Source organism: Sapajus apella, unplaced genomic scaffold (genome assembly GCF_009761245.1).
Source record: "Sapajus apella isolate SASKATOON/1434 unplaced genomic scaffold, GSC_monkey_1.0 scaffold79, whole genome shotgun sequence".
NCBI classification, from domain to species: domain Eukaryota; kingdom Metazoa; phylum Chordata; class Mammalia; order Primates; family Cebidae; genus Sapajus; species Sapajus apella.
This window is the reverse complement of record NW_022437019.1, coordinates 7052591-7077052: the sequence shown is the minus strand read 5'-3', so window position 1 is coordinate 7077052 and position 24462 is coordinate 7052591. Positions and strand designations below refer to the sequence as shown.

General features: G+C 37.8%; 2 protein-coding genes across 2 annotated transcripts in view; one reads left to right on the top strand and one right to left on the bottom strand.

Moving 5' to 3' along the window:
* Nucleotides 1-4622: 4622 nt before the first annotated feature.
* NUDCD2 (NudC domain containing 2) lies at nucleotides 4623-12830 on the bottom strand. Its single transcript, XM_032252712.1, has 4 exons — nucleotides 12370-12830; nucleotides 10300-10348; nucleotides 9625-9776; nucleotides 4623-6845 (listed from the first exon to the last, which is right to left on the bottom strand). Exons 1-4 carry the CDS (start codon nucleotides 12556-12558, stop codon nucleotides 6762-6764), a joined length of 474 nt encoding a protein of 157 aa, XP_032108603.1. The 5' UTR covers nucleotides 12559-12830; the 3' UTR covers nucleotides 4623-6761.
* A 46-nt stretch (nucleotides 12831-12876) lies between these two features.
* HMMR (hyaluronan mediated motility receptor) overlaps nucleotides 12877-24462 on the top strand; it is a 29658-nt gene continuing 18072 nt past the window's right edge. Inside the window, exons 1-5 of the mRNA XM_032252709.1 lie at nucleotides 12877-13254; nucleotides 16522-16620; nucleotides 17357-17436; nucleotides 20694-20741; nucleotides 22336-22524. Coding sequence (XP_032108600.1) covers nucleotides 13209-13254; nucleotides 16522-16620; nucleotides 17357-17436; nucleotides 20694-20741; nucleotides 22336-22524 — 462 coding nt within the window. The 5' untranslated portion in view covers nucleotides 12877-13208. The remainder of the gene's footprint in view (nucleotides 13255-16521; nucleotides 16621-17356; nucleotides 17437-20693; nucleotides 20742-22335; nucleotides 22525-24462) is intronic.

Below are 24462 nucleotides of genomic sequence, written 5' to 3'. Positions count from 1 at the left end.
TCAGAAACTAGAAACAGTAAATGTGAGTCAAATAAGATGAATTTAAAAATAAGCCTATTTTTGATGCCGGACATGGGCATGGTGGCTCATGCCTGTAATCCCAGCACTCTGGGAGTCCCAGGTGAGTAGATCACTTGAGGCCACGAGTTTGAGACCAGCCTGAACAACATGGTAAAACCTGTCTCTACTAAAAATACAAAAATCAGCCAGGTGTGATGCCACACACCTGTAGTCCCAGTTACTCAGATGCTGAGACAGGAGAATTGCTTGAAAGTGGAAGGCAGAAAGGTTGCAGTGAGACAAGATCATGCCACTGCTCTGCAACCTGGGCAACAGTGAGACTCTGTTCCAAAAAATAAAAAGATAAGATTTTTATATTAATTCATCAAAGAACAGGAGCAATTAAAATTGCCAAGGGACATATAATGATAAAAATACATGAAGAGGCCAGGTGCAGAGGCTCATTCATGCCTGTAATTCCAGCGCTTTGGGAAGCCAAGGTAGGAGGATTGTTTGAAGCCAAGAGTTCAAGACCAACCTGCAAAACATAGGGAGACCCTATCTCTACGAAAAAATTTTAAAATTAGCTGGGCATGGTGATGTACATCTGTAGTCCTAGCTACTGAGGAGGCTCAGATGAGAAGACTGAGCCCAGGAGTTTGAGGCGGCAGTGAAAAGCATGACAGAGCCACTATGCTCCAGCCTGAGTGAGAGGGTAAGACTAAACAAAACAAAACATGAAGCAAAAGGTGACAGCATTAAAAAGAGGACTGGACAAATCTTCATTTACAGTTGGAGACTGAAAACATTCCTCAGTAGTCTACAGAATTAATAGAAAATTAGCAAAGATGCAGAATAAGCATTCTTTTCAAGTACACATGGAACACTCACCAAAAGACACCACTTCATGGGTCTTAAACCTTAGCAAATTTAAAAGCGATAAAATCATACAAAGTGTATTTTTTGACCATCATCTAGAAATCAGTAACAGCAAGAAAACCTCCAAACACTTGGAAATTAAACAACACACTTCTAAATAATTCATGATTCTACAGGGAAGTCTCAAAAAATATTTTAAACTAAATGAAAATATCACAGTGCTTGGAATGCAGCCATACTGGTGCTGCAATTTATATCAATCAACTGCTTTTTACTAAATTAGAAGAAAAAGGTCGCGAATCAATAAGCTCCTACTTTTAAGAAACTAGGAAAATTTAATGGGATGTGGTGACAACACCACTATAGTCCCAGCTACCCAGAATGCTGAGGTAGGAGGATCATGATCCCATGGGTTTGAGGCTGCAGTGAGCTATGATCACAACACTACTCCAGCCTGGGTGGTGAAGTGAGACCTGACTACAAAAAAAAAAAGGAAAAAGAAGCCCAAACTAAACCTAAAGCAAGCAGGAAAAAAAAGGCAGAAAATCAATGCAATTGTAAACAAATTAATAGAGAACAATCAAAACCAAAAACTAGTTATTGGAAAAGAGCAGTAAAATTGATAAATCTCTAGCAATATTGACAAAGAGAAATTGCTAATCTTCAGAATCAAAGAAGAGATAACAGTATAGATCCTCATTAGGACACAGGACACAAAGAAAATACCATGAACAACTATGCACATAGGATTAGATGAAATGAACCAATTCTTTGAAAGGTATACACTACCAAAACTAAACTAAAACTTCAATAAATTCTCTTTAAAAACTGAATTGTTTAAAACCTTACTAGCAAATTCATAAAACATTTGAAGATTTAACACAAATTCTACAAATCTCTTCCAGAAATAATAATCACTTGTCAATTCATTTTATAAGACCAGAATTAACATGATACCATACCAAGATAAAGATAATACAAGGGAAAAAAAAGCCCAAAAACATACTGCACAATATCCAAAATGAACACAGACATAAAACTCCTCAACAAATAAAATATAGACATATAATCTGAATAATGTACCATGACCAAGTTTGGGGTTGGGAGGAAAAAATAAGCTGTTTCAAAATTCTGGAATCAATAAAATCCATCATATTAACAGTCCAAAGAGAAAAAAAAAAAGACCAAATCGATACAGAAAGATTATAGAAAATTCAACATCCACTCATGAAACTGCTAACGAATGGATAGGAACTTGCTCAACATGACAAAGGGAATTGATGAAAAGACTATACAGCTTGCATACTTAACGGTCAAAGACAATGCTTTCAAAATCCTAAGATCCAGAACAAGACTGGGATGGCCACTTTCTCCACTTTATTGTTCTGGCCTCTGCAATCAGGCAAGAAAAATCAAAGGCCTACAGACTCAAAAGGATAAAATAAAACTGTTCCAATTTGTAGTTTATGTAGACAACTAATGAGTTAACAACAAAATAACTCCCAAAACTAACAGTTTAGCAAGGACACAGGATACAAGGTCAATAAACAATCAAACACATTTGTATATACTAGCAATGTGCAATTGGATCCCCACGTTTCAAAAATAATACAACTTACAATACTTCCCCCAAAATGAACACTGTGGCATATAGGCTGAAAACAACAGAAAATGCTGATGACTGAAATCAAAGAGGTCCTATATAGATACCTCATGTTCATGGATTGGAAGACTCACAAAATTGCATTCAAAATCCCAGTAGGATTTTTGGTAGATACAGAGTAGCTAATTCCAAACGTCATATGGAAGGGAAAGAAACTAAATTAGCAAAACAATTTTGAAAAAGAATAAAGTTGAAGAAATCAGGCTGCCCAGTTTTAAGACTTACTATAAAACTATGATAATCAAGGCAGTGTGGTATTTATGAAAGGATAAACACATAGATCAATGTAATAGAGTCCAAAACCAGACTCACATAAATAACAACTGATTTTTGACAACAGTGAAATGACAACTCAAGGGGGAATGGACAACTTTTCAACAAATAATTTTAAAACTGAACATCCATATGCAAAAAAAAAAACCTACCTAAATTTCACAACTTACATAAAAATTAAAGTGGATCACAGCTCTAAATATAGAACTTAAAATTATTAAACTTTTAGAAGAAAAAAATCTGTAGGCTGGGCACAATGGCTTATGCCTATAATCCCAGCACTTTGGTGGCAGAGGCGGGCAGACCACTGGAGGTCAGGAGTTCAAGACCAGCCTCGCCCATATGGTAAAATCCCATTTCTACTAAAAATACAAAAAAAAAATTAGCAAGGAGTGGTGGTGCACACCTGTAGTCCCAGCTACTTGGGAGGCTAAGGCACGAAAATCACTTGAACCCAGCAGGCAGAGGTTGCAGTAAGCAGAAATCATGCCACTGCACTCCAGCCTGGGCAACACAGCAAGAGTCTGTCCCCCCAAAAAAAAAAAAAAAAAAAAAAAACACTAAATAAAAATTCCTCATGACCTGGGGTTAAGATTCCTAGACATGACACCAAAAACATGATCCACCATAAGCATCAAAATTAAGTCTGTGTTTCAGAAGACACTATCAACAAAATAAAAGGAGAATAGGAGAATTTCTCCTTTTAGAATAAGAGAAATTACAAATCATGTACCTGATAAGGGACTTGTACTCAGAATATATACTCTTACTACTCAATAAGACAACAACTAAAAAATGGGTAAAGGATGTGAATAAACACTGCTTCAAGAAAGATACCCAAACAGTCATAAGCACAAGAAAGAACGCTCAACACAGTCATCAGAAAATAGCAAACCAAAACTCCACAGAGAAACAATTTCATATCCACTAGAATGACTAAAATAAAAAACTCAGGTAAACAAGTATTGACAAGGATGCAGAGAAACTGGAACCTGTCTACACTGCTGGTGGGAAAGTAAAAAGATGTAGCTGCTTTAGGAAACTATCTGACAGGTCCTCAAATGATTAACATAGTTATCATATAACCTAAAAATTCTACTCCTAGGTAAGAAATGAAAACACATATGCACATAAAAACTTGTACACATTTATAGCAGCTCTAGTCACGACAGCCAAAAAGTATAAATACCCAAAATGTTCAACTTACAAATGTATAAACAAAGTGATACAGCCATACAATGAGGTATTCAGACATACTAATGAATGTACTGATACATGCTAGAATATAGACAAACCTCTTAAGACATGTTAAGTGAAAGAAGCTAGTAATCAAAGACCACATATTATCATTCTATGTATGTGAAATGTCCATAATAGGAAAATCTATGAGATGAAAAGTGGTTGTATTGATGGCCTGGGATGAAGAAAGGATAAAAGCTAAACTATACAAGGTTTCTGTCTGAGATGATGAAAACATTCTAAAATTGATTGTGGGAATGGTTGCCTTTATCTGTGTATATACTAAAAGCTACTGAATTACACTTTAAATAGGTGAAATGTATGTTGCTACAATAAAGCTGTTTTTCTTAATTACATGATTCCATTTATGACATGCTTTCAGACAATAACATGGAGACAGGGATTAGATCAGTGGTTTCCATTTAGGGGCTGGGAGAAGGCTGTGACTACAGAGAGAGCGCATCAGAATTTTTATGGTGATTGAGCTCTTCAATATCCTGATGTGGAGATGTTTACACATATCTATACTTAAAATTCACCATACTAAACACCAAAAAAGTTAATTGTACTTTGTTTACTCAAAATAAATTTTTTTAAATGTCAAAGAGAATCAAAAGAAAAATAGCCTCTTCCCCAACAATTCATTCCTAAAATGAGCAAGATAGGCATCATAGGGTGAATGGACTGCCATGGCCTGGAGTGAGGTGTTAGGGTCCAGGCCGGGTGAGGAGGACATTCCTGCTTAGCATGGGATGCAAAGCCCAAGCAGGGTGAGGAAGACATTCATGTGAGGAGATGATCTACAATAGAGAATCAAATAGAAATCAGGTTTCTCACTGCTACTAAAGGGAGTTATGAATATGGAAAGGGAAAAAATGAAAATGAAGCCCATGAGATTATAATTTACATGTGAACTCATGGTTTTCAATATACATAGATACAAAAATACAGATGTAAAGACATGCATTATATATACACACCAACAGCAATTGCACACTAGCACAGATCTTGGCTTTTAAATATTACCCACTAAAGAGAACACAGGCTCTATGGAAAAATGGCTGATTATTGGGCTAGTCAAAGAAAGCATGAGAAGCCTGGTATACCTTAAGCCAGAAAGTGACAAACAATTGATTGAATAATGATGGGAACATGTCAGAAGGACACAGAGGCCACCCAGAATGGTCTTATACCAGCCAAATGTACAATAATTCTGAGCATCAAAGTACTGAAAATAGGTTTTTAACCCAATGAATAGAAAATCATGTCTATATATAGAGATACAATAAATTTAGATTCTGATAACAAGGTAGTATTTTGCAACTATCTTCTCAAAAAAATAATTATAAAAATAAGTACAGTGGAGAAGTCTGGCAGATACTACCTTAATCAGTCATCTAAGAAAAACCGTCAGAAATGAGACAAATTGAAATTATTAAACTATGACAGGATGCACTCCTATCACATTTCTGCCAAAGATGAATAACCTGAATTTTATCATGAAGTATCAGACGAAATCCAAAATAAGGGATGTTCTACAAACCTAGCCTGTAATCTTCAAAAGTACCAAGTTGTGAAACTTAAGGAAAAAATGAGAACTTGTTCCAGAATGAAGTAGGCTAAAGATAGCTAATATCTAAATGGAAGGCATGATTCTGACTGGATCCTCTTGCTATATGGACATTACTGGGACAATCAGTTCAATGTGAATTAAGTGAAGGTCTGAGGATTAGAAGGTAGTAACGTGTCAAGGTAAATTTTCTGATTTTAATGGCTGCATTGTAGTCATGTAAGGTAATCTAAAGCAAATAGTAATCAGTAATGAGGCAACATGTCTTCAACTAATTCACAAATGGTTCAGAAAGAAATCGTAACTTTTCTATGAACGAGATTTGAAATTTTTTAAGAATTAAAAAGGACAAGAAATAAGTAAAAAGGACATAAATAGGATATTGAATAAAATGTCTATAGACAATTCCTACCTATATGCCTAAATCACTTACGATTAAAACGATGCCACTGATACACAATTACTGACCTTACTTCACTTTCTGCTCCAAACAAAGGACTCACCTAATTACCACGTTCACTTAGGTACTTCTCTTCTGTTATCAATCCACTTCTATTGTTAGGCTTTTAACTATTTTTAAACTTCTTGACATAAAGTAATTCCTCAAATAATAATATTCTAATTAAGAAATTTTCATTCGCTCTTAATTTACTTAAAATACATTTAAGTACTTTTTCCTTTCTTAGAGTTGTTTTTAGCACTATACTTTCTTTGTGTGAACTGTTGTACTTAGGCAAAGGGACACACAATTCCTATTTAGAAAACTTTATTGAATATTGTATTCATCAAAAGAAAAACTTAATTTTCCCTGAAGGCACACTTCATTTCACATGATCTATACTCCAATGTTCTTTTGTATTAAAAATATGGTTAAATATGGAATTAGTAAAATGCAGTATATAAAACTTCATGCTGAGCAAAAAGTCCAAAAAAACTTTACCATATATCCATAGAATAGTTCCCATAGTATGTTTCCTACATAAATCATGTTTCAATGCAATTTTTAGAACCATTTTAAAATATATTTTGTAATTTGTTAACTGTAGGCATCCCCATTTTTCTTCCATCACATAATCTGTTCCTCTGATTAAGTTGGCAATATCTGCTAGGATCCACAGAACGCAGGAAAAAAAGCAGTTATTTCTCAAGGTTTGAGAAATCTGGTCCACCTTTAGTGTAGTTTCCTGAGATTTCTGCTCCACTGAAGTCAAAACCAGGATTCTAAAAGATAAAAAAATACATATAATGAAATAAAACTTACAAAGAAAAATAAAAGTACAAGCAGGCAATTGATAAAAAAGGATATCTAAATGACCAATAAATAAATGAAAATATAACAGACTTCACTGTTCTCACCAAAATCATATTTAAAACTATGAGGCATTTTTCAACTTCCCTAATTACAAATATTTAGAAGATCATATGTATATTATGATGTTGGCAAGTGTATAGGGAAACATATATACTTCAATATAATTTTGTAGATTTAAGAGCTAGCATTTTTTGGTAGCTTTCTATATGCCCACAAATTTCTAAGAGGTATACATACATAGATATTTAACCCTCATAAAAATCCTGTGAAGTACTATATCAGGCCTTAGTCTTTTTGGTGGGCTATTTCACTTATCCAACAAACATTTGTTGAGCTCCTACTGTTTGGAAGACCATTAGACGTATGTAGAATTCAAGAGTGAAAAATAACAAAAATCCCTGCTCTAGTGGAACTTAACATTCTAGCAGGAGGAAACAAACCATAAATCAACCAGTACAGGAGCTGGCAGACTTTTTAAAGAACTAGGTAGTAAATATTTTAGGTTTTGCAGGCCACATAGTCTCTGCCACAAATACTCAACTGTCTGAAAGATGATATATAAACAAATGAGCATCTATGTATCCTTGAAAAGCTACAAAGCAGGTAGTGGGCCAAATCTGGCCCAAGGGCTGTAGTTTGCCAACCCCTGATCGACTGTTAAAAGTTGGTAATACAGAAAAAAAAAAAAATAAACAGGATAAGGGAAATAAAATTATAATATTAATGGGATGATGAAAGTATGCTTCATTGAGCAATGATATGAAAACATAAAAGTGAGCCAAGCTGTGGGAGAAGAGCATTGTAGTCAGAAGGTCAGCAAAGGGATGGGCTGATATAGTCTTTAAAGAACAGGAAACAGACCAGTATGGCTACAGAAGAATCACTAAGAGGGATAGCAGTAAGGGAGGAAGTAGTCAGGGAGATAATGGAATAACTGATCAGATAGGGCCCTTTAAGAGATAGAGACATGACTTGCAGAGTTCTCAGAAGTGGCATGATATGACTTGCATTTTGAAAGAACTGCTCTGACTGCTAATTTGAGAAGACTATGGCAAGGGTAAAAGTGAGAAGACTAATTAGAAGGTTATTAGAGTAATCCAGGCAAGATAACAGAAGTGGTCCAGATGAGCATGGTAGGAGAGTTGGTGATGAGAAGTGGCCAAATTCTAAATATATTTGGAAGGTAGCATCAATAAGATTTCCTAATACATTGGATAGGGTATGAGAGAGATGTAAGAATCAAGGATGAGTCCCAATATGTTTTTGACCTGAACTACTAGTTTTCATCAACTGAGATGAGAAAGCTAGAGGGAAGAACAAATATGGAAGGACATGAGAGAGTTCAACTTGGACATGTTGACCTTAATATATATTAGATAGCCAGGTGGAAATCTTGAATAGATAATTGGATATGCAGGTCCTGAATTGAGAAAAAAATTCTAGGCTACAGATATACATCTGGAAATCATTATCATAAAGACACATTATCTGGCTGGGTGCAGTGGCTCAAACCTGTAATCCCAGCACTTTGGGAGGCCGAGATAGGCAGATCACAAGGTCAGGAGTTCAAGACTAGCCTAATCAACATGGTGAAACCCCATCTCTACTAAAAATAAAATTAGCCAGGCATGGTGGCACAAGCCTGTAATCCCAGCTACTCAGGAGGCTGAGGTCGGAGAATCTCTTGAACCAAGGAGGCAGAGGTTACAGTAAGTTGAGATCATGCCACTGCACTCCAGCCTGGGTAACAGAGCAATAATCTATCTCAAAAAAAAAGAAAAAAAAAGACATACAGACAAAGATGAAAACACAGCTTTGTTTAAAATAGAGAAAAATGAAGAAATCTAAATCATATCAAAGACAAAGAGCTAAATAATGATGACATATCCAAACTACAGAATACTCTGAGGCAGTTAAAAAGAATGAGTTTTATACCTAAAAGTTAGGTATAGTTAGGCTTTTAATTATTTTTAAACTTCTTGACTTTTGTAAACTATTTTTAAAGTAATCCCTCAAGTAATAATATTCTAATGAATAAATTTTTATTAACTCTTAATTTACTTAAAATATATTTATAGACTTTTTTCCTTTCTTGTTTTTAGCACTATAATTTGTGTGAATTGTTATACTTAGACAAAGGGGTACACAATTCCTATTTAGACAAGTTTACTGAATATCATACTTATCAAAAGAAAAAGAAGACATACAAAAAGAAAAAGGGAAAGAGACCCACAGCATATTATTAAATAAAAAAGCAACATGAAGAACAATACACATGTGTGATCCTCCATTTATGATAAAAACAAAACAAACAATAGCCAACATATGAGACAAAAATGAGATAAATGCATGGAATGGAGAGAACAGCAGTGAAGGGGCCTTTCACTTTTTACACTAGGTAAATCTATACTGGTTCAACTATATTAAGAGTTTATTCATGCATTACTGATGTACATAAAAGTATGCCTGAACTCACAAATCACAGCAATAGAAATAAATTCCTCTCAAGAAAATCTTTTGAAAAAATCAAATCCATACAAGAAAGGCCATTTTTCTAACCATTCACTTAAAAAATTCTTCTAGAAAAAATATAACTTTTCATAATGACATTTGAGTTTTAATTTCAAATAATATTTATTCAATGATTTTTATATATTTATACATACTGACACACTTCATCTGACTTACTTCTTTTTGGAATCTCTCCAATGTAAGCTTTCTCTGCATTTGGTCTTGTACCCAAGGATCAGCTGCATATTCAGACTCTAGTAGAGAAGTCCAACAATTTGCTGCATCTCTCTTTGTCTTGGTAAGAACAATACGAACCATTTTTCTATCCTCTAAAAAAAGAAAAAAAAAAAAACAAAAAAATTAGAGTTCTTCATCAAATTGTGTGCGCGCGCGCGTGTGTGTGTGTGTGTGTGTGTGTGTATGCACACACACAGTCTCACTCTGTCACCCAGGCCGGAGTGCAGTGGCCCGATCTCAGCTCACTGCAACCTCCACCTCCTGGGTTCAAGTGATTCTCGTTCCTCAGCCACCCAAGTAGCTGGGATTACAGGCACACACCATATGCCTGGCTAACTTTTTTATTTTTAGTAGAGACAGGGTTTTGCAATGTTGTGGACAGGCTGGTCTCAAAAAGTTCTTCATTAAATTTTTTATTTTCAAAAACCACTAGGTAATCTTTTTTCCCACAACTAGGTAATTTTGACATACAATTGTTTTCAACACATTTCTATTGCTTTATCTTTCAAAGCTGCAAAGACAAAAAAGACCTAATACAAAAGGGAAAAAGACAGTAAATTCCAAGACAAATTAATTTTAAAAAAAGATTTGATGAATTATAATAATTACTCTTACCCAGAGTCCATGTTCCCTCATCAGCTATTGTAGAATCAAAGAGTTTGCCCTGAAAAATAAACATACAAGGTGTTAAAAATAGAGAATTTCATTAATTTTTATGAAGTTTTTATGATTAAGTTTACCTACTTTCCTACCTAATCCACATCTTATAACCACTTCACCATGACATTTATAGGTGCACAACCCTAAATTTTCTCCCAGCAGGTAAAATGGAAACTAGTTTATACTGCATGGAATATTTACTATGGTAAAGGACACAGAGCCCTCAAAAGAAAGATCAGGACTCCTTAATTTTTGTAAGATATAGTAATACTGGCCACTGATTACTGGCCACTGGCCAAATGTGAAATTAATATCTGAAATGCTTTAATTCTACCAATTAAAATTAACCACAAGAAGGGCTCTCCTGCTAAAACTAAGAAATGTTGTCTTTTAAAGTAAACTTTTAAAAAAGGTTTAATCTTTTTGTTGGGCAATCAACATTAAAAAAAAACAAACTTCAAAGTATATATTCCAGATGTGATAGATTAGTTGTTACTCATTGCTTACAAACTCATGTTTTTTGAAGAAAAAAAAAAAAAAACCATAAATGTAAAAGAGAACGCACCAAGCCCCGAGGCTCAGGCCTGTAATCCCAGCACTTTGGAGGCCAATGTGGATTGCTTGAGCCCAGGGGGTTTGAGGCTGCAGTGAGCTACAATCTCACCCCTGCACTCCAGCCTGGGCAACAAGAGACCCTGACTCTAAATATGTATATATACACACACACACACATATATATATATATTTTTTTTTTTCCTTTTAAATAAGAGAATGCATAAGCTCAAATCCGTTTCAATTTGTTGCCAAATTTAAGTCATAGAAAGTGAAATTAAAATGTCACTAGAAAAAACCCACATTTTAAAATGTCAAACCTACTGGAAAAAAAACGTCTAGATGTACATCAAAAATCCCAGCGTTACTGCTAAATTCCTAAAGTTGCTGGATTTACTAAATTTAAATTGTAATCTAAAACCATTGTTCAGGAAACTATGAATTGTACAACAATTCACAAGTCACTTAATCCAAGCTGACATAAATCAATGTCTTTCACAGGAATCTTGAGGCATTCAAAGCACCTCCACATGTTATAATATTTAATAATAGCTAACATATAGTATGAACTTACTACATACCAGTGAATACTCTTCATATACATGAATACCATGTTATTCTCAAAACAATCCTATGAGAAGGGTACTAGAACTACCGTATCTTGAGGATACGGAAGACATAGAGACACGGAACAATCTCTTGCCCAAGTTCACAAAACCAGGAAACAAGGAGTCTCCCTTCACCACCTTACACTGCTAACAAACATCTTGGCCATCTAACCTAAGAATAAAATCTAATTTCAAACTATTAATTAAATTTAACTATTCACTTAATAAGAAAAAGCGGGTCCAGATCCAAAGAGTATTGGTGAAAAAAATAAAAGGGGGACTACTAATTTTATGCACACACCTCTTTACCACCTGCTTGACCACTCCACAAACAAGCAGGATTTTTAAATTTTTATATTAGAAAACTAATCACCCAACATCATCTCTAAATCCTCTGCCCGTTATCCTATGACTAGTTTCTTTGTTCTTTCCTATATTTATCTATTTATTAATACTCCCCCCTACAAGAGCTTAACCTCTCCACTGCAGGGAACTTATCTGTCTTGTTGTCTTCCTGCCACCTTCCTTCCTGTCTTCAGTGACCGGAAGAAATATCTGTTCCTTTAGCAACTTAGTCTGTTCGCAGCTGAAGCCCCTTAAAGAAGCAGAAGCAGCAGCCTGACTTGGTTTGAAAACTACACTAGAAAACGATCTCCTGAAATTTCCACAATTCAGCACCTGCCCTGAAGAGGGAGGCTCCGACCAGACCCAAACATGGTCAATGTTATCTATCCTCTTTCTCTTTCTGCCAGCCACAGTAGTCCGGACACCCAGCAGTCGTTCAGGGTAACCATGAACTTTAGGACTCGGGGGCTGGGGGCGGCTGGGAAGATGAAATTGAACAGAAGCCCCGAACTGCGGCTACCTTGAGGATCTCGCGGCCGCCCACCGCCAGCGCCACATGCCGGCTTTGCAGGCCGCACTGGATATCCTGGGCGCGCGTGCCTGGCGGCACCTGAACTTCAATAAACACCTCCTCCAGGGTCTGGTACCACTGGCCCCACGGGGTCCCGCAAGGAACCACCCCACTCCGCTCCTCAAACGGGGCCGACATACTCCTGTCGCCTCCCGGCCACAGGCGCACCAGGCGGAGCCGAGCGCACGCGCGGAATCCCACGCTTAGGGTATGGCCGCTTAGCTCGGGTCACTGCACATGCGCAAGAACGCAGGCTGGCGTCTCGGTGTCCATCTTCGTTTCTTCCTTTGAATGACCATTTATGGCACCGGCGGAACCTAGCTGAAAGAACTGAAATCCCAAAAGTTCACATGCAACGAACGATGGGATAGAATTGGAACCAGCGAAACCGGAACTCACTACACCGTTACGTAAGTGACGCAAAAATGCACTTTCCAAACGTCTCCGGAGTGAAATGCGCTTGCGCATATGATAGTGGTTCCTAGGTTACAACTGAGAAACGCCGCGAAGGACTGGGTGGGTTGGGTGTATGGGAGGGGCGAGGTCTCCTATTGGCTGATGGCCTAAACTCACAGGCCAGCTAATTCGACGCAGTCAGAACCCAGCATTCTTTCTTCGTGTTCCTGTGCAGGATTGGTGTGCCCAGGGGTTTGGCTTTCCAATTGGCCAACGCCGGGATGGGAGGGGAATGTGGAGAGATTTGAATTTGAAGCCGGTAGGCAGTGATAATACGCATTCAGTTGCGGAGGAGTGCCAGTGACCTTAGCTGTCTGGAGGTGGCCGTCAACATGTCCTTTCCTAAGGCGCCCCTGAAACGATTCAATGACCCTTCTGGTACGTAAGGGGTAAGAAGATGGGGGACGGGAGGCGCCCTAACGCCCTTTGCCTCTTTCGGTTCCATTCCTGGGAGGCAAGCAGGAGGCGATTTTAGGGTCCAGCTGGGGCTCATTCAATTGATTTTTATGCGCTAAGCATCTGTTAAGTGTCAAGCACTAAGCAGTATGCTAAGGATACCGCAGTGAGTGAAACAGAGTCCGCGCCCCTTGGGGCTTACATTCACGCGGGGTGTACTGTCAATAAACAGTGGTAATGGAGAAACTATAGCAGGGCGAAGGGAATGGAGGCGAAGCGTTGCAGCTATTTGATTTTCAAGTCCGAGAGGGCCTCAGTGATTAAAACACTGGAGTATCGGAACTTGTGGATTCCTTTTATTCCATTCGACCATAAAAGAAGGAAGATTGGTAAAGGCAATTTATGGGTGTAAAATTAAGGTAGTAGCACTTACTGAAAACATAAACAATGAAGTTATTATGGCTTTACATCGATTATTATGTTAATTTCCCACCAACTCTAAGGGGTAATCCTATTCATTATTTTATTGATAAAAAAGACTGAGATTTAAATTTGCTCAGTGTTACATTACCAAAGTGGCAGGACTGGAATATGAACCCAGCCCCCATCCTGTGCTCTTGAACACTGCAATGCGTAAGCACAGTAAAAAGGAAGCCCTAAAAGTGTTTGGTAGGCGCTCATCGTTAAAGATGCTGAGTCTGTGCTACTAGATCTTGTTTATTTCTTCCAACAGCCAAGTGAGGAAGGTACTGATACTGACCTCATTTTACAGATGAGAAAACAGGTTTTGTAACTATTGCACAACCAGTTAAGTGGCAGAGCTAAATATCTAAGCTTATGATTTATCCACTATAATACAGTATTTCATGGTTACTCATTACATCTCTAATTTCCATAAGCTAACGTGGAATGAAAATGTTCACAGCTACTCACAAAAGAAGGCCAAATGAGCAAATGTGTCAGTACAAACAATTTCTTAGTCAAAAGACCCAAGGACCTGGCGGCTCAAACCTGTAATCCCAGCATTTTGGGAGGCCAAGTCGGGTGGATCACTTAAGGCCAGGAGTTTCAACATGGCGAAACCCCGTCTCTACTTAAAAATAATAATAATAATAAAATACAAAAATTAGCCAGGCGCCTGGCGTGGTGGCTCACGCCTGTAATCTCAGCACTTTGGGAGGCCGATGCGGGTGGATCACCTGAGGTTAGGAGTTCAATACCAGGCTGGCCGACATGGTGAAACCCTGTCTTTAAAAAAAGAAAATGAGCCAGGCATGGTGGCGCGCACCTGTAGTCCCAGCTACTCGTGAGGCTGAGGCACGAAAATCACTTGAAGCTGGGAGGTGGAGGTTGCAGTGAGCGGAGATGGCACCAATGCATTCCAGCCTGGGCGACACAGCAAGACTCCGTCTCAAAAAAAAAAAAAAAAAAACCTCAAAATTTATATTTCTGCCTAGGACGTATTTTGGTATCTCTACACATATATATGAAAGAAAAGTTTCACAAAACAATGCTTTGTGGCATATGAGTCATGCTGATTTTTCTATTTTTACTTTTTACAAAATGCTAATCAAGATCTGTGAGGCTGGGCACGGTGGTTCACACCTGTAATCCCAGCACTTTGGGAGGCCAACGCAGGCGGATCATCTGAGGTCAAGAGTTCGAGACCAGCCTGGCCAACATGCCGAAACCCCGTCTCTACTAAAACAAACAAAAAATACAAAAATTAGCCGGCGTTAAGAAACATTAAGTTTACCCTCTGCCCCCGTCGCTCCCTTGTGGAGAATACCTTTTAGTTTGTAATTAGTGGTAGGCGGGTTAATAGCTGCCTACTTGGTATATTTTTATGAGTAAATACAGAACACCTGTTTATTAATAAGAATCACCTGTTTAAGAGAGCATGAATACGTGGATGAGAATCTGCTCGTTGCCTTCAGCCTGGAATGCTGTCAGCCCCTGAGGCTCTCAGCTCGTTAGGCTTCTGGCCTTCCCCCGACCCAAATAGATCCACTCTGCTGTTGTGTCTGGGTGTCTGCCTCTCATAACCTTCAGCGTCACCTGGGTGGAGGTCTTCCGACCGAGCTGGCACTTGGTAGGGTGTGATGGTGCACGCCTTTAATCCCAGATACTCGGGAGGCTGAGGCAGGAGAATCGCTTGAACGCAGGAGGCAAAGTTTGCAGTAAGCCAAGATGGCGCCACTGCACTCCAGCCTGTCTACCATTTGGCAAACATTTAGGGGACAGCAGTAGTTGCCTGGGAATGGTCAAAGCTCCTTGCTCTTCTTATTTATTTGACTCTAGAGGGAAATCAATAGCTTTTCAGAGAACAGTATCATATTAATCTCTTCGTTCCTAACCAGCTTTAGGCTCATAGTATTTTAATTATTTTAAAGCTTTAGGCTCGGTATATTAAGTTCTAAGAGCCCCATCTCAAGTCTGCTATCTGTATTTAATCAGAAATGCCTTCAAATTTAGAACTTCAGTTAAGTGAAATTATGCAGTATAAAGTTCTGGAATATGGAAATACAGTCTAGTACAATTTTTACTTTGCATAACATTGGCTTTTTGAATTTTCTAAGCCTCACATTCTTTATCTGTAAATCATCACATAGGGTTCTTCTGAAGATTAAATAAAATAGCATCTATAAAATGCTTAGCATAATGCCTGGCCAAGTAAGTGCTAACAAGCTCTAGTTGCTCTAGTGTGGTTGCTTTTTTTCTGTGTGTTTGAATTGCAGTTGACATCATCAATAGGTCTAATATATTGATAATAGCCAGAGACAGAATATCACTATAAATTTTTATTCTAGGCCAAATATTCAGGGATAGACAGTTTTAATTACTTTATGTCCAGAAACTGATGGTAGTTACCTCCGTGACTCTCTTTGAGTAGAGTTGACACCAGGTATTTTATTTGCTATACTCAGTCCTTAATAAGAAAGCTGTATTGCCTGTAATACATGATGTTCATCTCAAAACTGCCTTTTGCTTAGTTGCCTGTGTTCCTTTGACCCAATTGATATAAAGGACAAGATGATATTGTTCTTCATAAATAGAATAATAATATGAATAGATATTATAAAGAGAGGCCTTCTTTAAAATATCAAATGGATGCAGTTTTTTACATTAATAAAATAGAAGTAGTTTCTTAATGACATTTTACGTTGATATTTACTTTATTATGACATGCTTTAACTTAAGATCATAAATAACATTAGATGATATATTAATGTTTTCTATTTCCTCTAGGTTGTGCACCATCTCCAGGTGCTTATGATGTTAAAACTTCAGAAGTATTGAAAGGACCAGTATCCTTTCAGAAATCACAAAGATTTAAACAACAAAAAGGTAATAGATCACCAAAGAACAATGGTTATGTGATTTTTAAGTTTTAAACTTATGAATAACAATAATTAAATTTAAATATGTTATAGCATTTAAAAAAATTTGAAGCTAGAACTATATTTAAATTTTGATGGATTTACGAAAGAGTACAGAATAATGCTGTTATCACATTGTTATATAACCAGGAATATTAAGCAAGACACTCATATCGATATGTAACTTCCCTTTTGGTAATTACCTTGATCTGTCAGGGAATATTAGGAAAATGAGAAAGGTGTTAGATGTGTAAAAATATTGTGTAATTATTTGAAAATGTACAACTAAGAAAAGAGCATATTGTTTAATCAATAGTTGCAATTAGAAATTTGGGGCTAGGCAAGGTGGCTCATGCTTGTAATCCCAGCACTCTGGGAGGCCAAAGTGGGTAGATCACTTGAGTTCAGGAGTTCAAGACCAGCCTGCCCAACATGGCAAAACCCCATCTCTACTAAAAATAAAGAAATTAGCCGGGGGTGGTGGGGTGCGCCTGTGGTCCCAGCTACTAGGAAGGGAAGTGGGAGAATTGCTTCAACCCAGGAGGCAGAGGTTGCAGTGGGTCAAGATCACACCACTGCATTCCAGGCTGGGTGATAGTGAGACTGTCTCAAAAATAAAAAAATTAAAAATTGGAAATTGTGTTTTGTGTGTAGTTAAAACATATCAACACCAACCATGATCTGTACAATTCATTTTTCTGCAGATTCTAAACAAAATCTTAATGTTGACAAAGATACTACCTTGCCTGCTTCAGCTAGAAAAGTTAAGTCTTCAGAATCAAAGGTGAGGAGCTTTTATATGCCAGCTAGTTTATTAACTGTATCATCAAAACACCTGAAAGTACTGTATTTGATTAGAATGGGTTAAGTGTATGAATCAAGGTTGTAAGTAAATCTGTACATTAATGAAACAAATTATCATTAGAACTCTAGCAAGTTTTACATTTCTGCCTAGGTCATTAGGTTTCAATGTGCCCTTAGTTCACAATTACAATGGTCTTCAATTCTCAGTCACTTCTATGTGTAAATAACTTGTTATTACCTAGTAAACATTTCAAAATTATGTGATGTTTTGATTTATTAAGTACCACCATTTGAATTGTGTTGTTTTTGGGGAAGGGTGTTTTCGAAGAAAAAGGGGAAACAAATTCATCCATATATACATCTATATATATACACACACATATATACACACACACACACACACACATACATATATAAATATATATATATATATATATATATATATTTATTTTTTTTTATGGTAGCACAGAGACGGTTTCGCTCTTATTGCCCAGGCTGGAGTGCAATGGCATGATCTCACTGCAACCTCTGCCTCCTGGGTTCAAGCGATTCTCCTGCCTCAGCCTTCCCAATAGGTGGGATTACAGGCATGTGCTACCACACTCAGCTAATTTTGTATTTTTAGTAGAGATGGGATTTCTATATGTTGGTCAGGCTGGTCTTAAACTCCTGACCTCAGGTGATCCGCCTGCCTCAGCCTCCCAAAGTAATGGGATTACAGGTGTAAACCACCACTCCCAACATAAAAATTCCAATATTTAAGAGAAGTTTACCACTGAGAAGCTGTTAAGAAGTGGTGAGAGATTAAATTCCTAGTAGTCTTCTGGCTTGTGCAAGAGCTACTATTACTATTTTCATAAGTTTATCATCAGGTAAGCTGCATAATACTTTATTTTTATTTTTATTTTCATTTTTTGAGTCTCACTCTGTCACCCAGGCTGGAGTACAGTGGCAAGATCTCCACTCACTGCAGCCTCTGTCCCCACAGGATCAAGCGATTCTTCTGCCTCAGTCTCCCAAGTAGCTAGGATTAAAGGCATTTTCCACCACACCCGGCTAATTTGTGTATTTTTACTGGGGATGAGGTTTAACCATGTTGGCCTGGCTGGTCTTAAATTCCTGACCTCAGTTGATCCACCCACCTTTGCCTCCCAAAGTGCTGGGATTACAGGTGTGGGCAACCACACCTGGCAGTATAATACTTTTTAAAAGACAGCCAGGGCCAGGCATGGTGGCTTACGCCTATAATGCCAGCACTTTGGGAGGTCAAGGCGGGCAAATCACCTAAGGTCAAGAGTTCAAGACCAGCCTGGCCAACATATAGTGAAACTCCATCTCTACTAAAAAATACAAAAATTAGCTGGGCATGGTAGCACATGCCTATAGTCCCAGCTACTTGGAAAGCTAAAGCAGGAGAATCACTTGAGCCTGGGAGGTGGAGGTTGCTTTGCGGTGAGCCAAGATGGTGCTACTGCACTCCAGCCTGGTGACAAAGCAAGACTCGTTCTCTCAAAAAAAAAAAAAAAAAAAAAAACACAGCCAGGCATGGTGGCTCACACCTGTAATCCCAGTACTTTAGGAGGCCAAAGCAGGTGGATTGCTTGGGGTCAAGAGTTTGAGACCAGCCTGACCCATATAGTGAAACCCCGTCTCTACGAAAAATACAAGAAAACTAGCTGTGCATGGTGTCAGGTGCCTGTAATCCCAGCTACTTGGGAGGCTAAGGCAGGAAAACCACTTGAACCTAGGGAGGCAGAGGTTGCAGTGAAGCAAGATTGCACCACTGCACTCCAGCCTAGGCAACAGAGTGAGATCTGTCTCAAAAATAAAGTAAAAGAGTTGTATTTTGATGTGAAAAAGAATCAGTTGGAAAAAGTTAGACTTAGGTTGTTCATTCATTTGGCAGTTGGCTAAGCCTCATATTCTGTAACATAGAGCTGTGTTGTTCAGTATGGAAGCATAGCTACATGTGGCTATTGAGCAGTTGAAATGTGGCTTGTGCTACTAAAGAACCAAATTTTCAATATTATTTAATTTTAATGCATATTTAAAGGCATACTCGATTTTGTTAGTGGAACACTTAATATTTTTGGAACAACTTGAGTATATGAATTTATTTTCTCCTCCTGTATGTTTTATGATATTAAATATACATAAATGTGTCTGATGAAAATTTAGCATTGAATTGAGATGTGCTATAAGTGTAGAATACAAAGAAAACTTCAAAGCCTTTGTACAAAAATAAAACATGTCATTGATAATTTTATACTAATGACATACTGAAATAATCTATTTGATATATTGGGTTAAGTAAAATTAACATTTTTACTTTTTAAATACACTACTAGAAAAATTTAAATGCATATGTGGCTTGCATTATTTTTATCAGGCAGGACTATTATAGACACTCCTTTCTTAGAATTTGGTGTAAGTGGTTTGACTTAAATTTCTTGAAGAAAATGTTCTGAAATTTTGAAGTAACTATAGAACTTATAAAGCCCCTTAGAAAACTAAATTACATACAAGTTGGTATGGGTTCCCAAAATAGTCCTTCCCCATAAAAACTTTTATGGAGTGTGAAATTAATAAACATGACACTGGTGTCACGCCCACCTGCCACCCCACTTAGAAACATCTAAAACAGATTTCATTCAAGATGTTGATGCCTTTCTTGCATTTTTAGATGGCAGAGATGTTCTTTTTCTAGCCATTGTGTCGGAAAGGCTGTTGGATATAAAAAGATACAGTGTGAAAATTATATGTCTTATTTAGAATAAAGCCAACGAGGAAGTTAGCATCAGAGCTTATGCTATTTCAGTTTTTATCTCTTTGCATCTATATATTTGTTTTCCTCTTTGGGTATCAAAGTTTAAGTTGATTTCTCTGTGTAAGATTCTTTCGGAGGTAGCATAATTAAATATTCAAGATGTGTTGCTGTTTAACATTAGAGGGAGGCAGTCAGCTTTATTCATGAAGTTCTACGTGTTCTTTTCACTGGGCTGATTAGAAAAATCCTTATTTATTGGGTTGAAAACTTTTAAACCTGAAATATCTCGAGATTTTTAGAATCTTTTATTTCTCAGATGAGTGACCTAAAAACGTTTTAGCAGACCAGGTGTAATGTTTAATATAGAAACTGTTTCAATCCCTTAATCATTTCTGATAACTAAAAAACAAATTTGGCTGTGATACTTGACATTTAAATTTGCTTATACATTTTCTTTGACTTTTAAACAGAAGGAATCTCAAAAGAATGATAAAGATTTGAAGATATTAGAAAAAGAGGTAAGCAGTGCTTTCAACTTATTGAAAAGTACATCTGATAGAAAGAGAGTTGCACAGATTTAAGAGATAAGGATTCTGTGCAATATAAGAGTCCTGCAGTGAGTCAAACATGCCTTCCACAACAGTGCCTATAGGAAAACAGTTCTTTAGCTTGGTTACACTATTGTAGAGATCTATCTAGGCCATGTTAATGTGGAATGCTGGCAAAGCCAAGATTCAAGACAGCCCACTTAATGAAAAACTGATAACTCAAAATCATTAAGTCCGTTTATTGCAATTAGATATGTGGATCAAATATTTACATCTGTCCATCTCTCACACTCTTCTTGTATGCTAACTACGTTAAGACAACATAGCTAGAGGATTTCTTAGTGAGCATGCAATCCTAGCTGGTTAGAGGGTGATGAAGGTAGGCTAACTCAATGCACTGCTCTGCCCAATAGTAGGTATATGCCTTCCTCATGGGTGAAATAACATAGAGCTACGCTGTTCGATATAGTAGCTACTCACCACATGTGACTATCTGAATTAAGTAAGACAGAATTAAGAACTCAGTTCCTCAGTTGGCCTAATCACATTTCAATAGCCACATGTGGTTAGCAGCTACTATACTGGACAAGGCCTGTCCACCATGACAGAAATTCCTGTTGAACAGTACCAACCTAAGGAACCCATTTACTTTTCAAGCAGTGCTAAGCAGCTCACTGTGAACTTTGCTTCTCTGCAGCCTTTTTTTTTTTTTTTTCCCTGTTTCTATAGCTGACCAACTCTTTTTCTCATGGATATATTCTTTCGATATATTAAAATCTTCCATTTGATTACAATCAAATGTTGGCTTTGGACCAAGAGTGTGTCAGAGTAACTGCAAATGTCTGCACAGTTTCTCTGATTCTTTTGTATTTATTCTAATAATGTTGGCTTTCATTTTATTGATGATACATGTAGGAGTTGATACTCAACAGGAATAATCACTGAGTCTCAGTGAGACAGCTGGTATGTGAGTGGTAGAACCAGGATTAGAACTAATATCGTATGCCAGTGACTTCACTGGGTATAGAACTTTAGGGTGGCAGGTTTTTCCCCATATTGTTTTAAAAATAACATTTCATTGTCTTTTGACTTCCACATTTTCTGTAGACAAATATTAGGTTTGGGGAGTTTTTGTTGTTTTTAATCTGGTAATAGCAGCAAGAATAATGGCTTGCCAGTGCCTAGTACATTATCCTCAGAAGCCCAGCTCTACCTTCTTGAAATAAAAAAATATTTAGCACTTTGAGACAATTTGAATTTGTGTAATTGAAACTAGAGAAAATAAATATTATAGGTGGAAATACCTTAAAAGTGAACAAAGAGCTTAATTGTACTTGGAATTTATGGCAATTAAAGTTCTTCTGCTCTTAAAATATACTTACATTTTTAAGATGTATCATAGGTTAATATAATTATTCAAATAGCTAGTAAAATTAGAATATCTACAAACAAAATGTCAAGATTAGACAATTTTCCAGAAATTTTAGGGGTGATTATTTGTAGCATCTCTTTATGTTGGCATTCTATCAGTGAATCATTTATTATCACCTTGTTTTTTGTCCAGATTCGTATTCTTATACAGGAACGTGGTGCTCAGGACAGGCGGATCCAGGATCTGGAAACTGAGCTGGAAAAGACGGAAGCAAGGCTAAATGCGGCATTCAGGGAAAAAACATCTCTCTCTGCAAATAATGCTGCACTGGAAAAGCAGCTTATTGAATTGACCAGGACTAATGAACTACTAAAATCTAAGGTATCTGAGCCTCAGGATAACATTTACAATTGAATAAATATAAACATGTTTATGAGTTCTAGGCTCTAATTTTGCCCTTTTCCTTCACTAAACATACCTTAAATATTAAGCTGCTTCAAATAGGAATTATATCTTTTTTTTTTTTTTTGAGACAGAGTCTCGCTGTTGCCCAGCCTGGAGTGCAGTGGTACAGTCCTGGCTCACTGCAACTTCTGCCTCCCGGGTTCAAGTGATTCTCCAGCCTCAGCCTCCTCAGTAGCTGGGACTACAGACGCACGCCACCATACCAGGCTAATTTTTGTATTTTTAGTAGTGATGGGGTTTCACCATGTTAGCCAGGCTGGTCTCCAAATTCCTGACCTCAGGTGATTCACCCACCTTGGCCTTCCAAAGTACTGGGATTACAGGCGTGAGCCACCACGCCTGGCCTATATTAGGGTACTTGGCACTTAAGCGGTTATAAATAAAACAAGTTACTTTTTAAAGATCTTTCTCTGCAATAAATAATGGCGTAACAAGTTTCCATCTCAAGTTCTTACTGGAATGAAATGGGAAATAAGTAAATCTATGGATTAAATATTTCTAATACCTTAATTGTGTTTATCATTATTAATATACTAATCTTAGAGAACCTAGTACAGTCATTCTGCTTATTACAGAAGAATAATATAAATCGGTGTTCAGTTTAATAAGGATAATTTATTCAGGGCCTGTAATGTGTGGGGCTCTATGCTTACAAAGGAAATAAGTGTGCATTAGAACCAAGTCTGGGAAAGAAAGCAGCTTCCTGGGCCCCACCCAGGGAGATTCTGATTTAGTAGGCCTGGCATAGACCCTGTATTCTGCATATTTCGAAGTATACCAGGGCCAGGGGCAGTGGCTCACGCCTGTAACCCCAGCCCTTCGGGAGGCCAAGGCGGGCGGATCACCTGAGGTCAGGAGTTCAAGACCAGCCTGGCCAACATGGCAAAACCCCGTCTCTACTAAATATGTACAAAAATTAGCCGGGCGTGGTGGCAGGCACCTGTAATCCCAGCTACTCAGGAGGCTGAGGCAGGAGAATCCCTTGAACTCGGGAGGCAGAAGTTGCGGTGAGCTGATATTACACCATTGCACGCCAGCCTGGGTGACAAGAGTGAGACTTCATCTCAAAAAAATGTTTGAAACCAGCCTGACCATCATGGTGAAACCCCGTCTCTACTAAAAATACAAAATTTAGCCAGGCATGGTAGCGGGCACTATTAATCCCAGCTACTCGGGAGGTTGAGACAGGAGAATCACTTGAACCCGGGAGGAAGAAGGGACACCAGGTGATTCAGATTCATTTTGTTAAGCAAACACATTTCAAGAAATCCTTTCTCAGGGACTTGCTTTAGAGTCTTACAGTCGACTTTCCAGCATATAGAGGTAAGTGACCACCCCAGAACCCTTTCAAAAATAAACCAGCAGGCCAGGCACGGTGGCTCATACCTGGAATCCCAGCATTTTGGGAAGCTGAGGTAGGTGGATCACTTGATGTCAGGAGTTCGAGACTAGCCTGACTAACATGGCGAAACCCCTTCTCTACTAAAAATACAAAAATTAGCCAGGTTTGGTGGCACATTCCTGTAATTCCAGCTACTCAGGAGGCTGAGACATGAGAATCACTTGAACCCAAGAGGTGAAAGTTGCACTAAGCAATATGGCACTCTAGCCTGGGTGACAGCGTGAGACTCTATCTCATAACAATAAAATAAAAACAAAGCAGCAAGTCACATTAAGGAAAAAGAGGTATAAGAATAGTAGTAGGCCAGTGCAATGGCCTTGTATTTCCAGCACTTTGGAAGGCTGAGGGCTGGAGGATTGCTTGAGGCCAGGAGTTTGAGACCAGCCTGGGCAACATATTGAGACCTCCTCTCTACAAACAAATTGAAAAACTAGCTAGGCATGGTGGTGCAT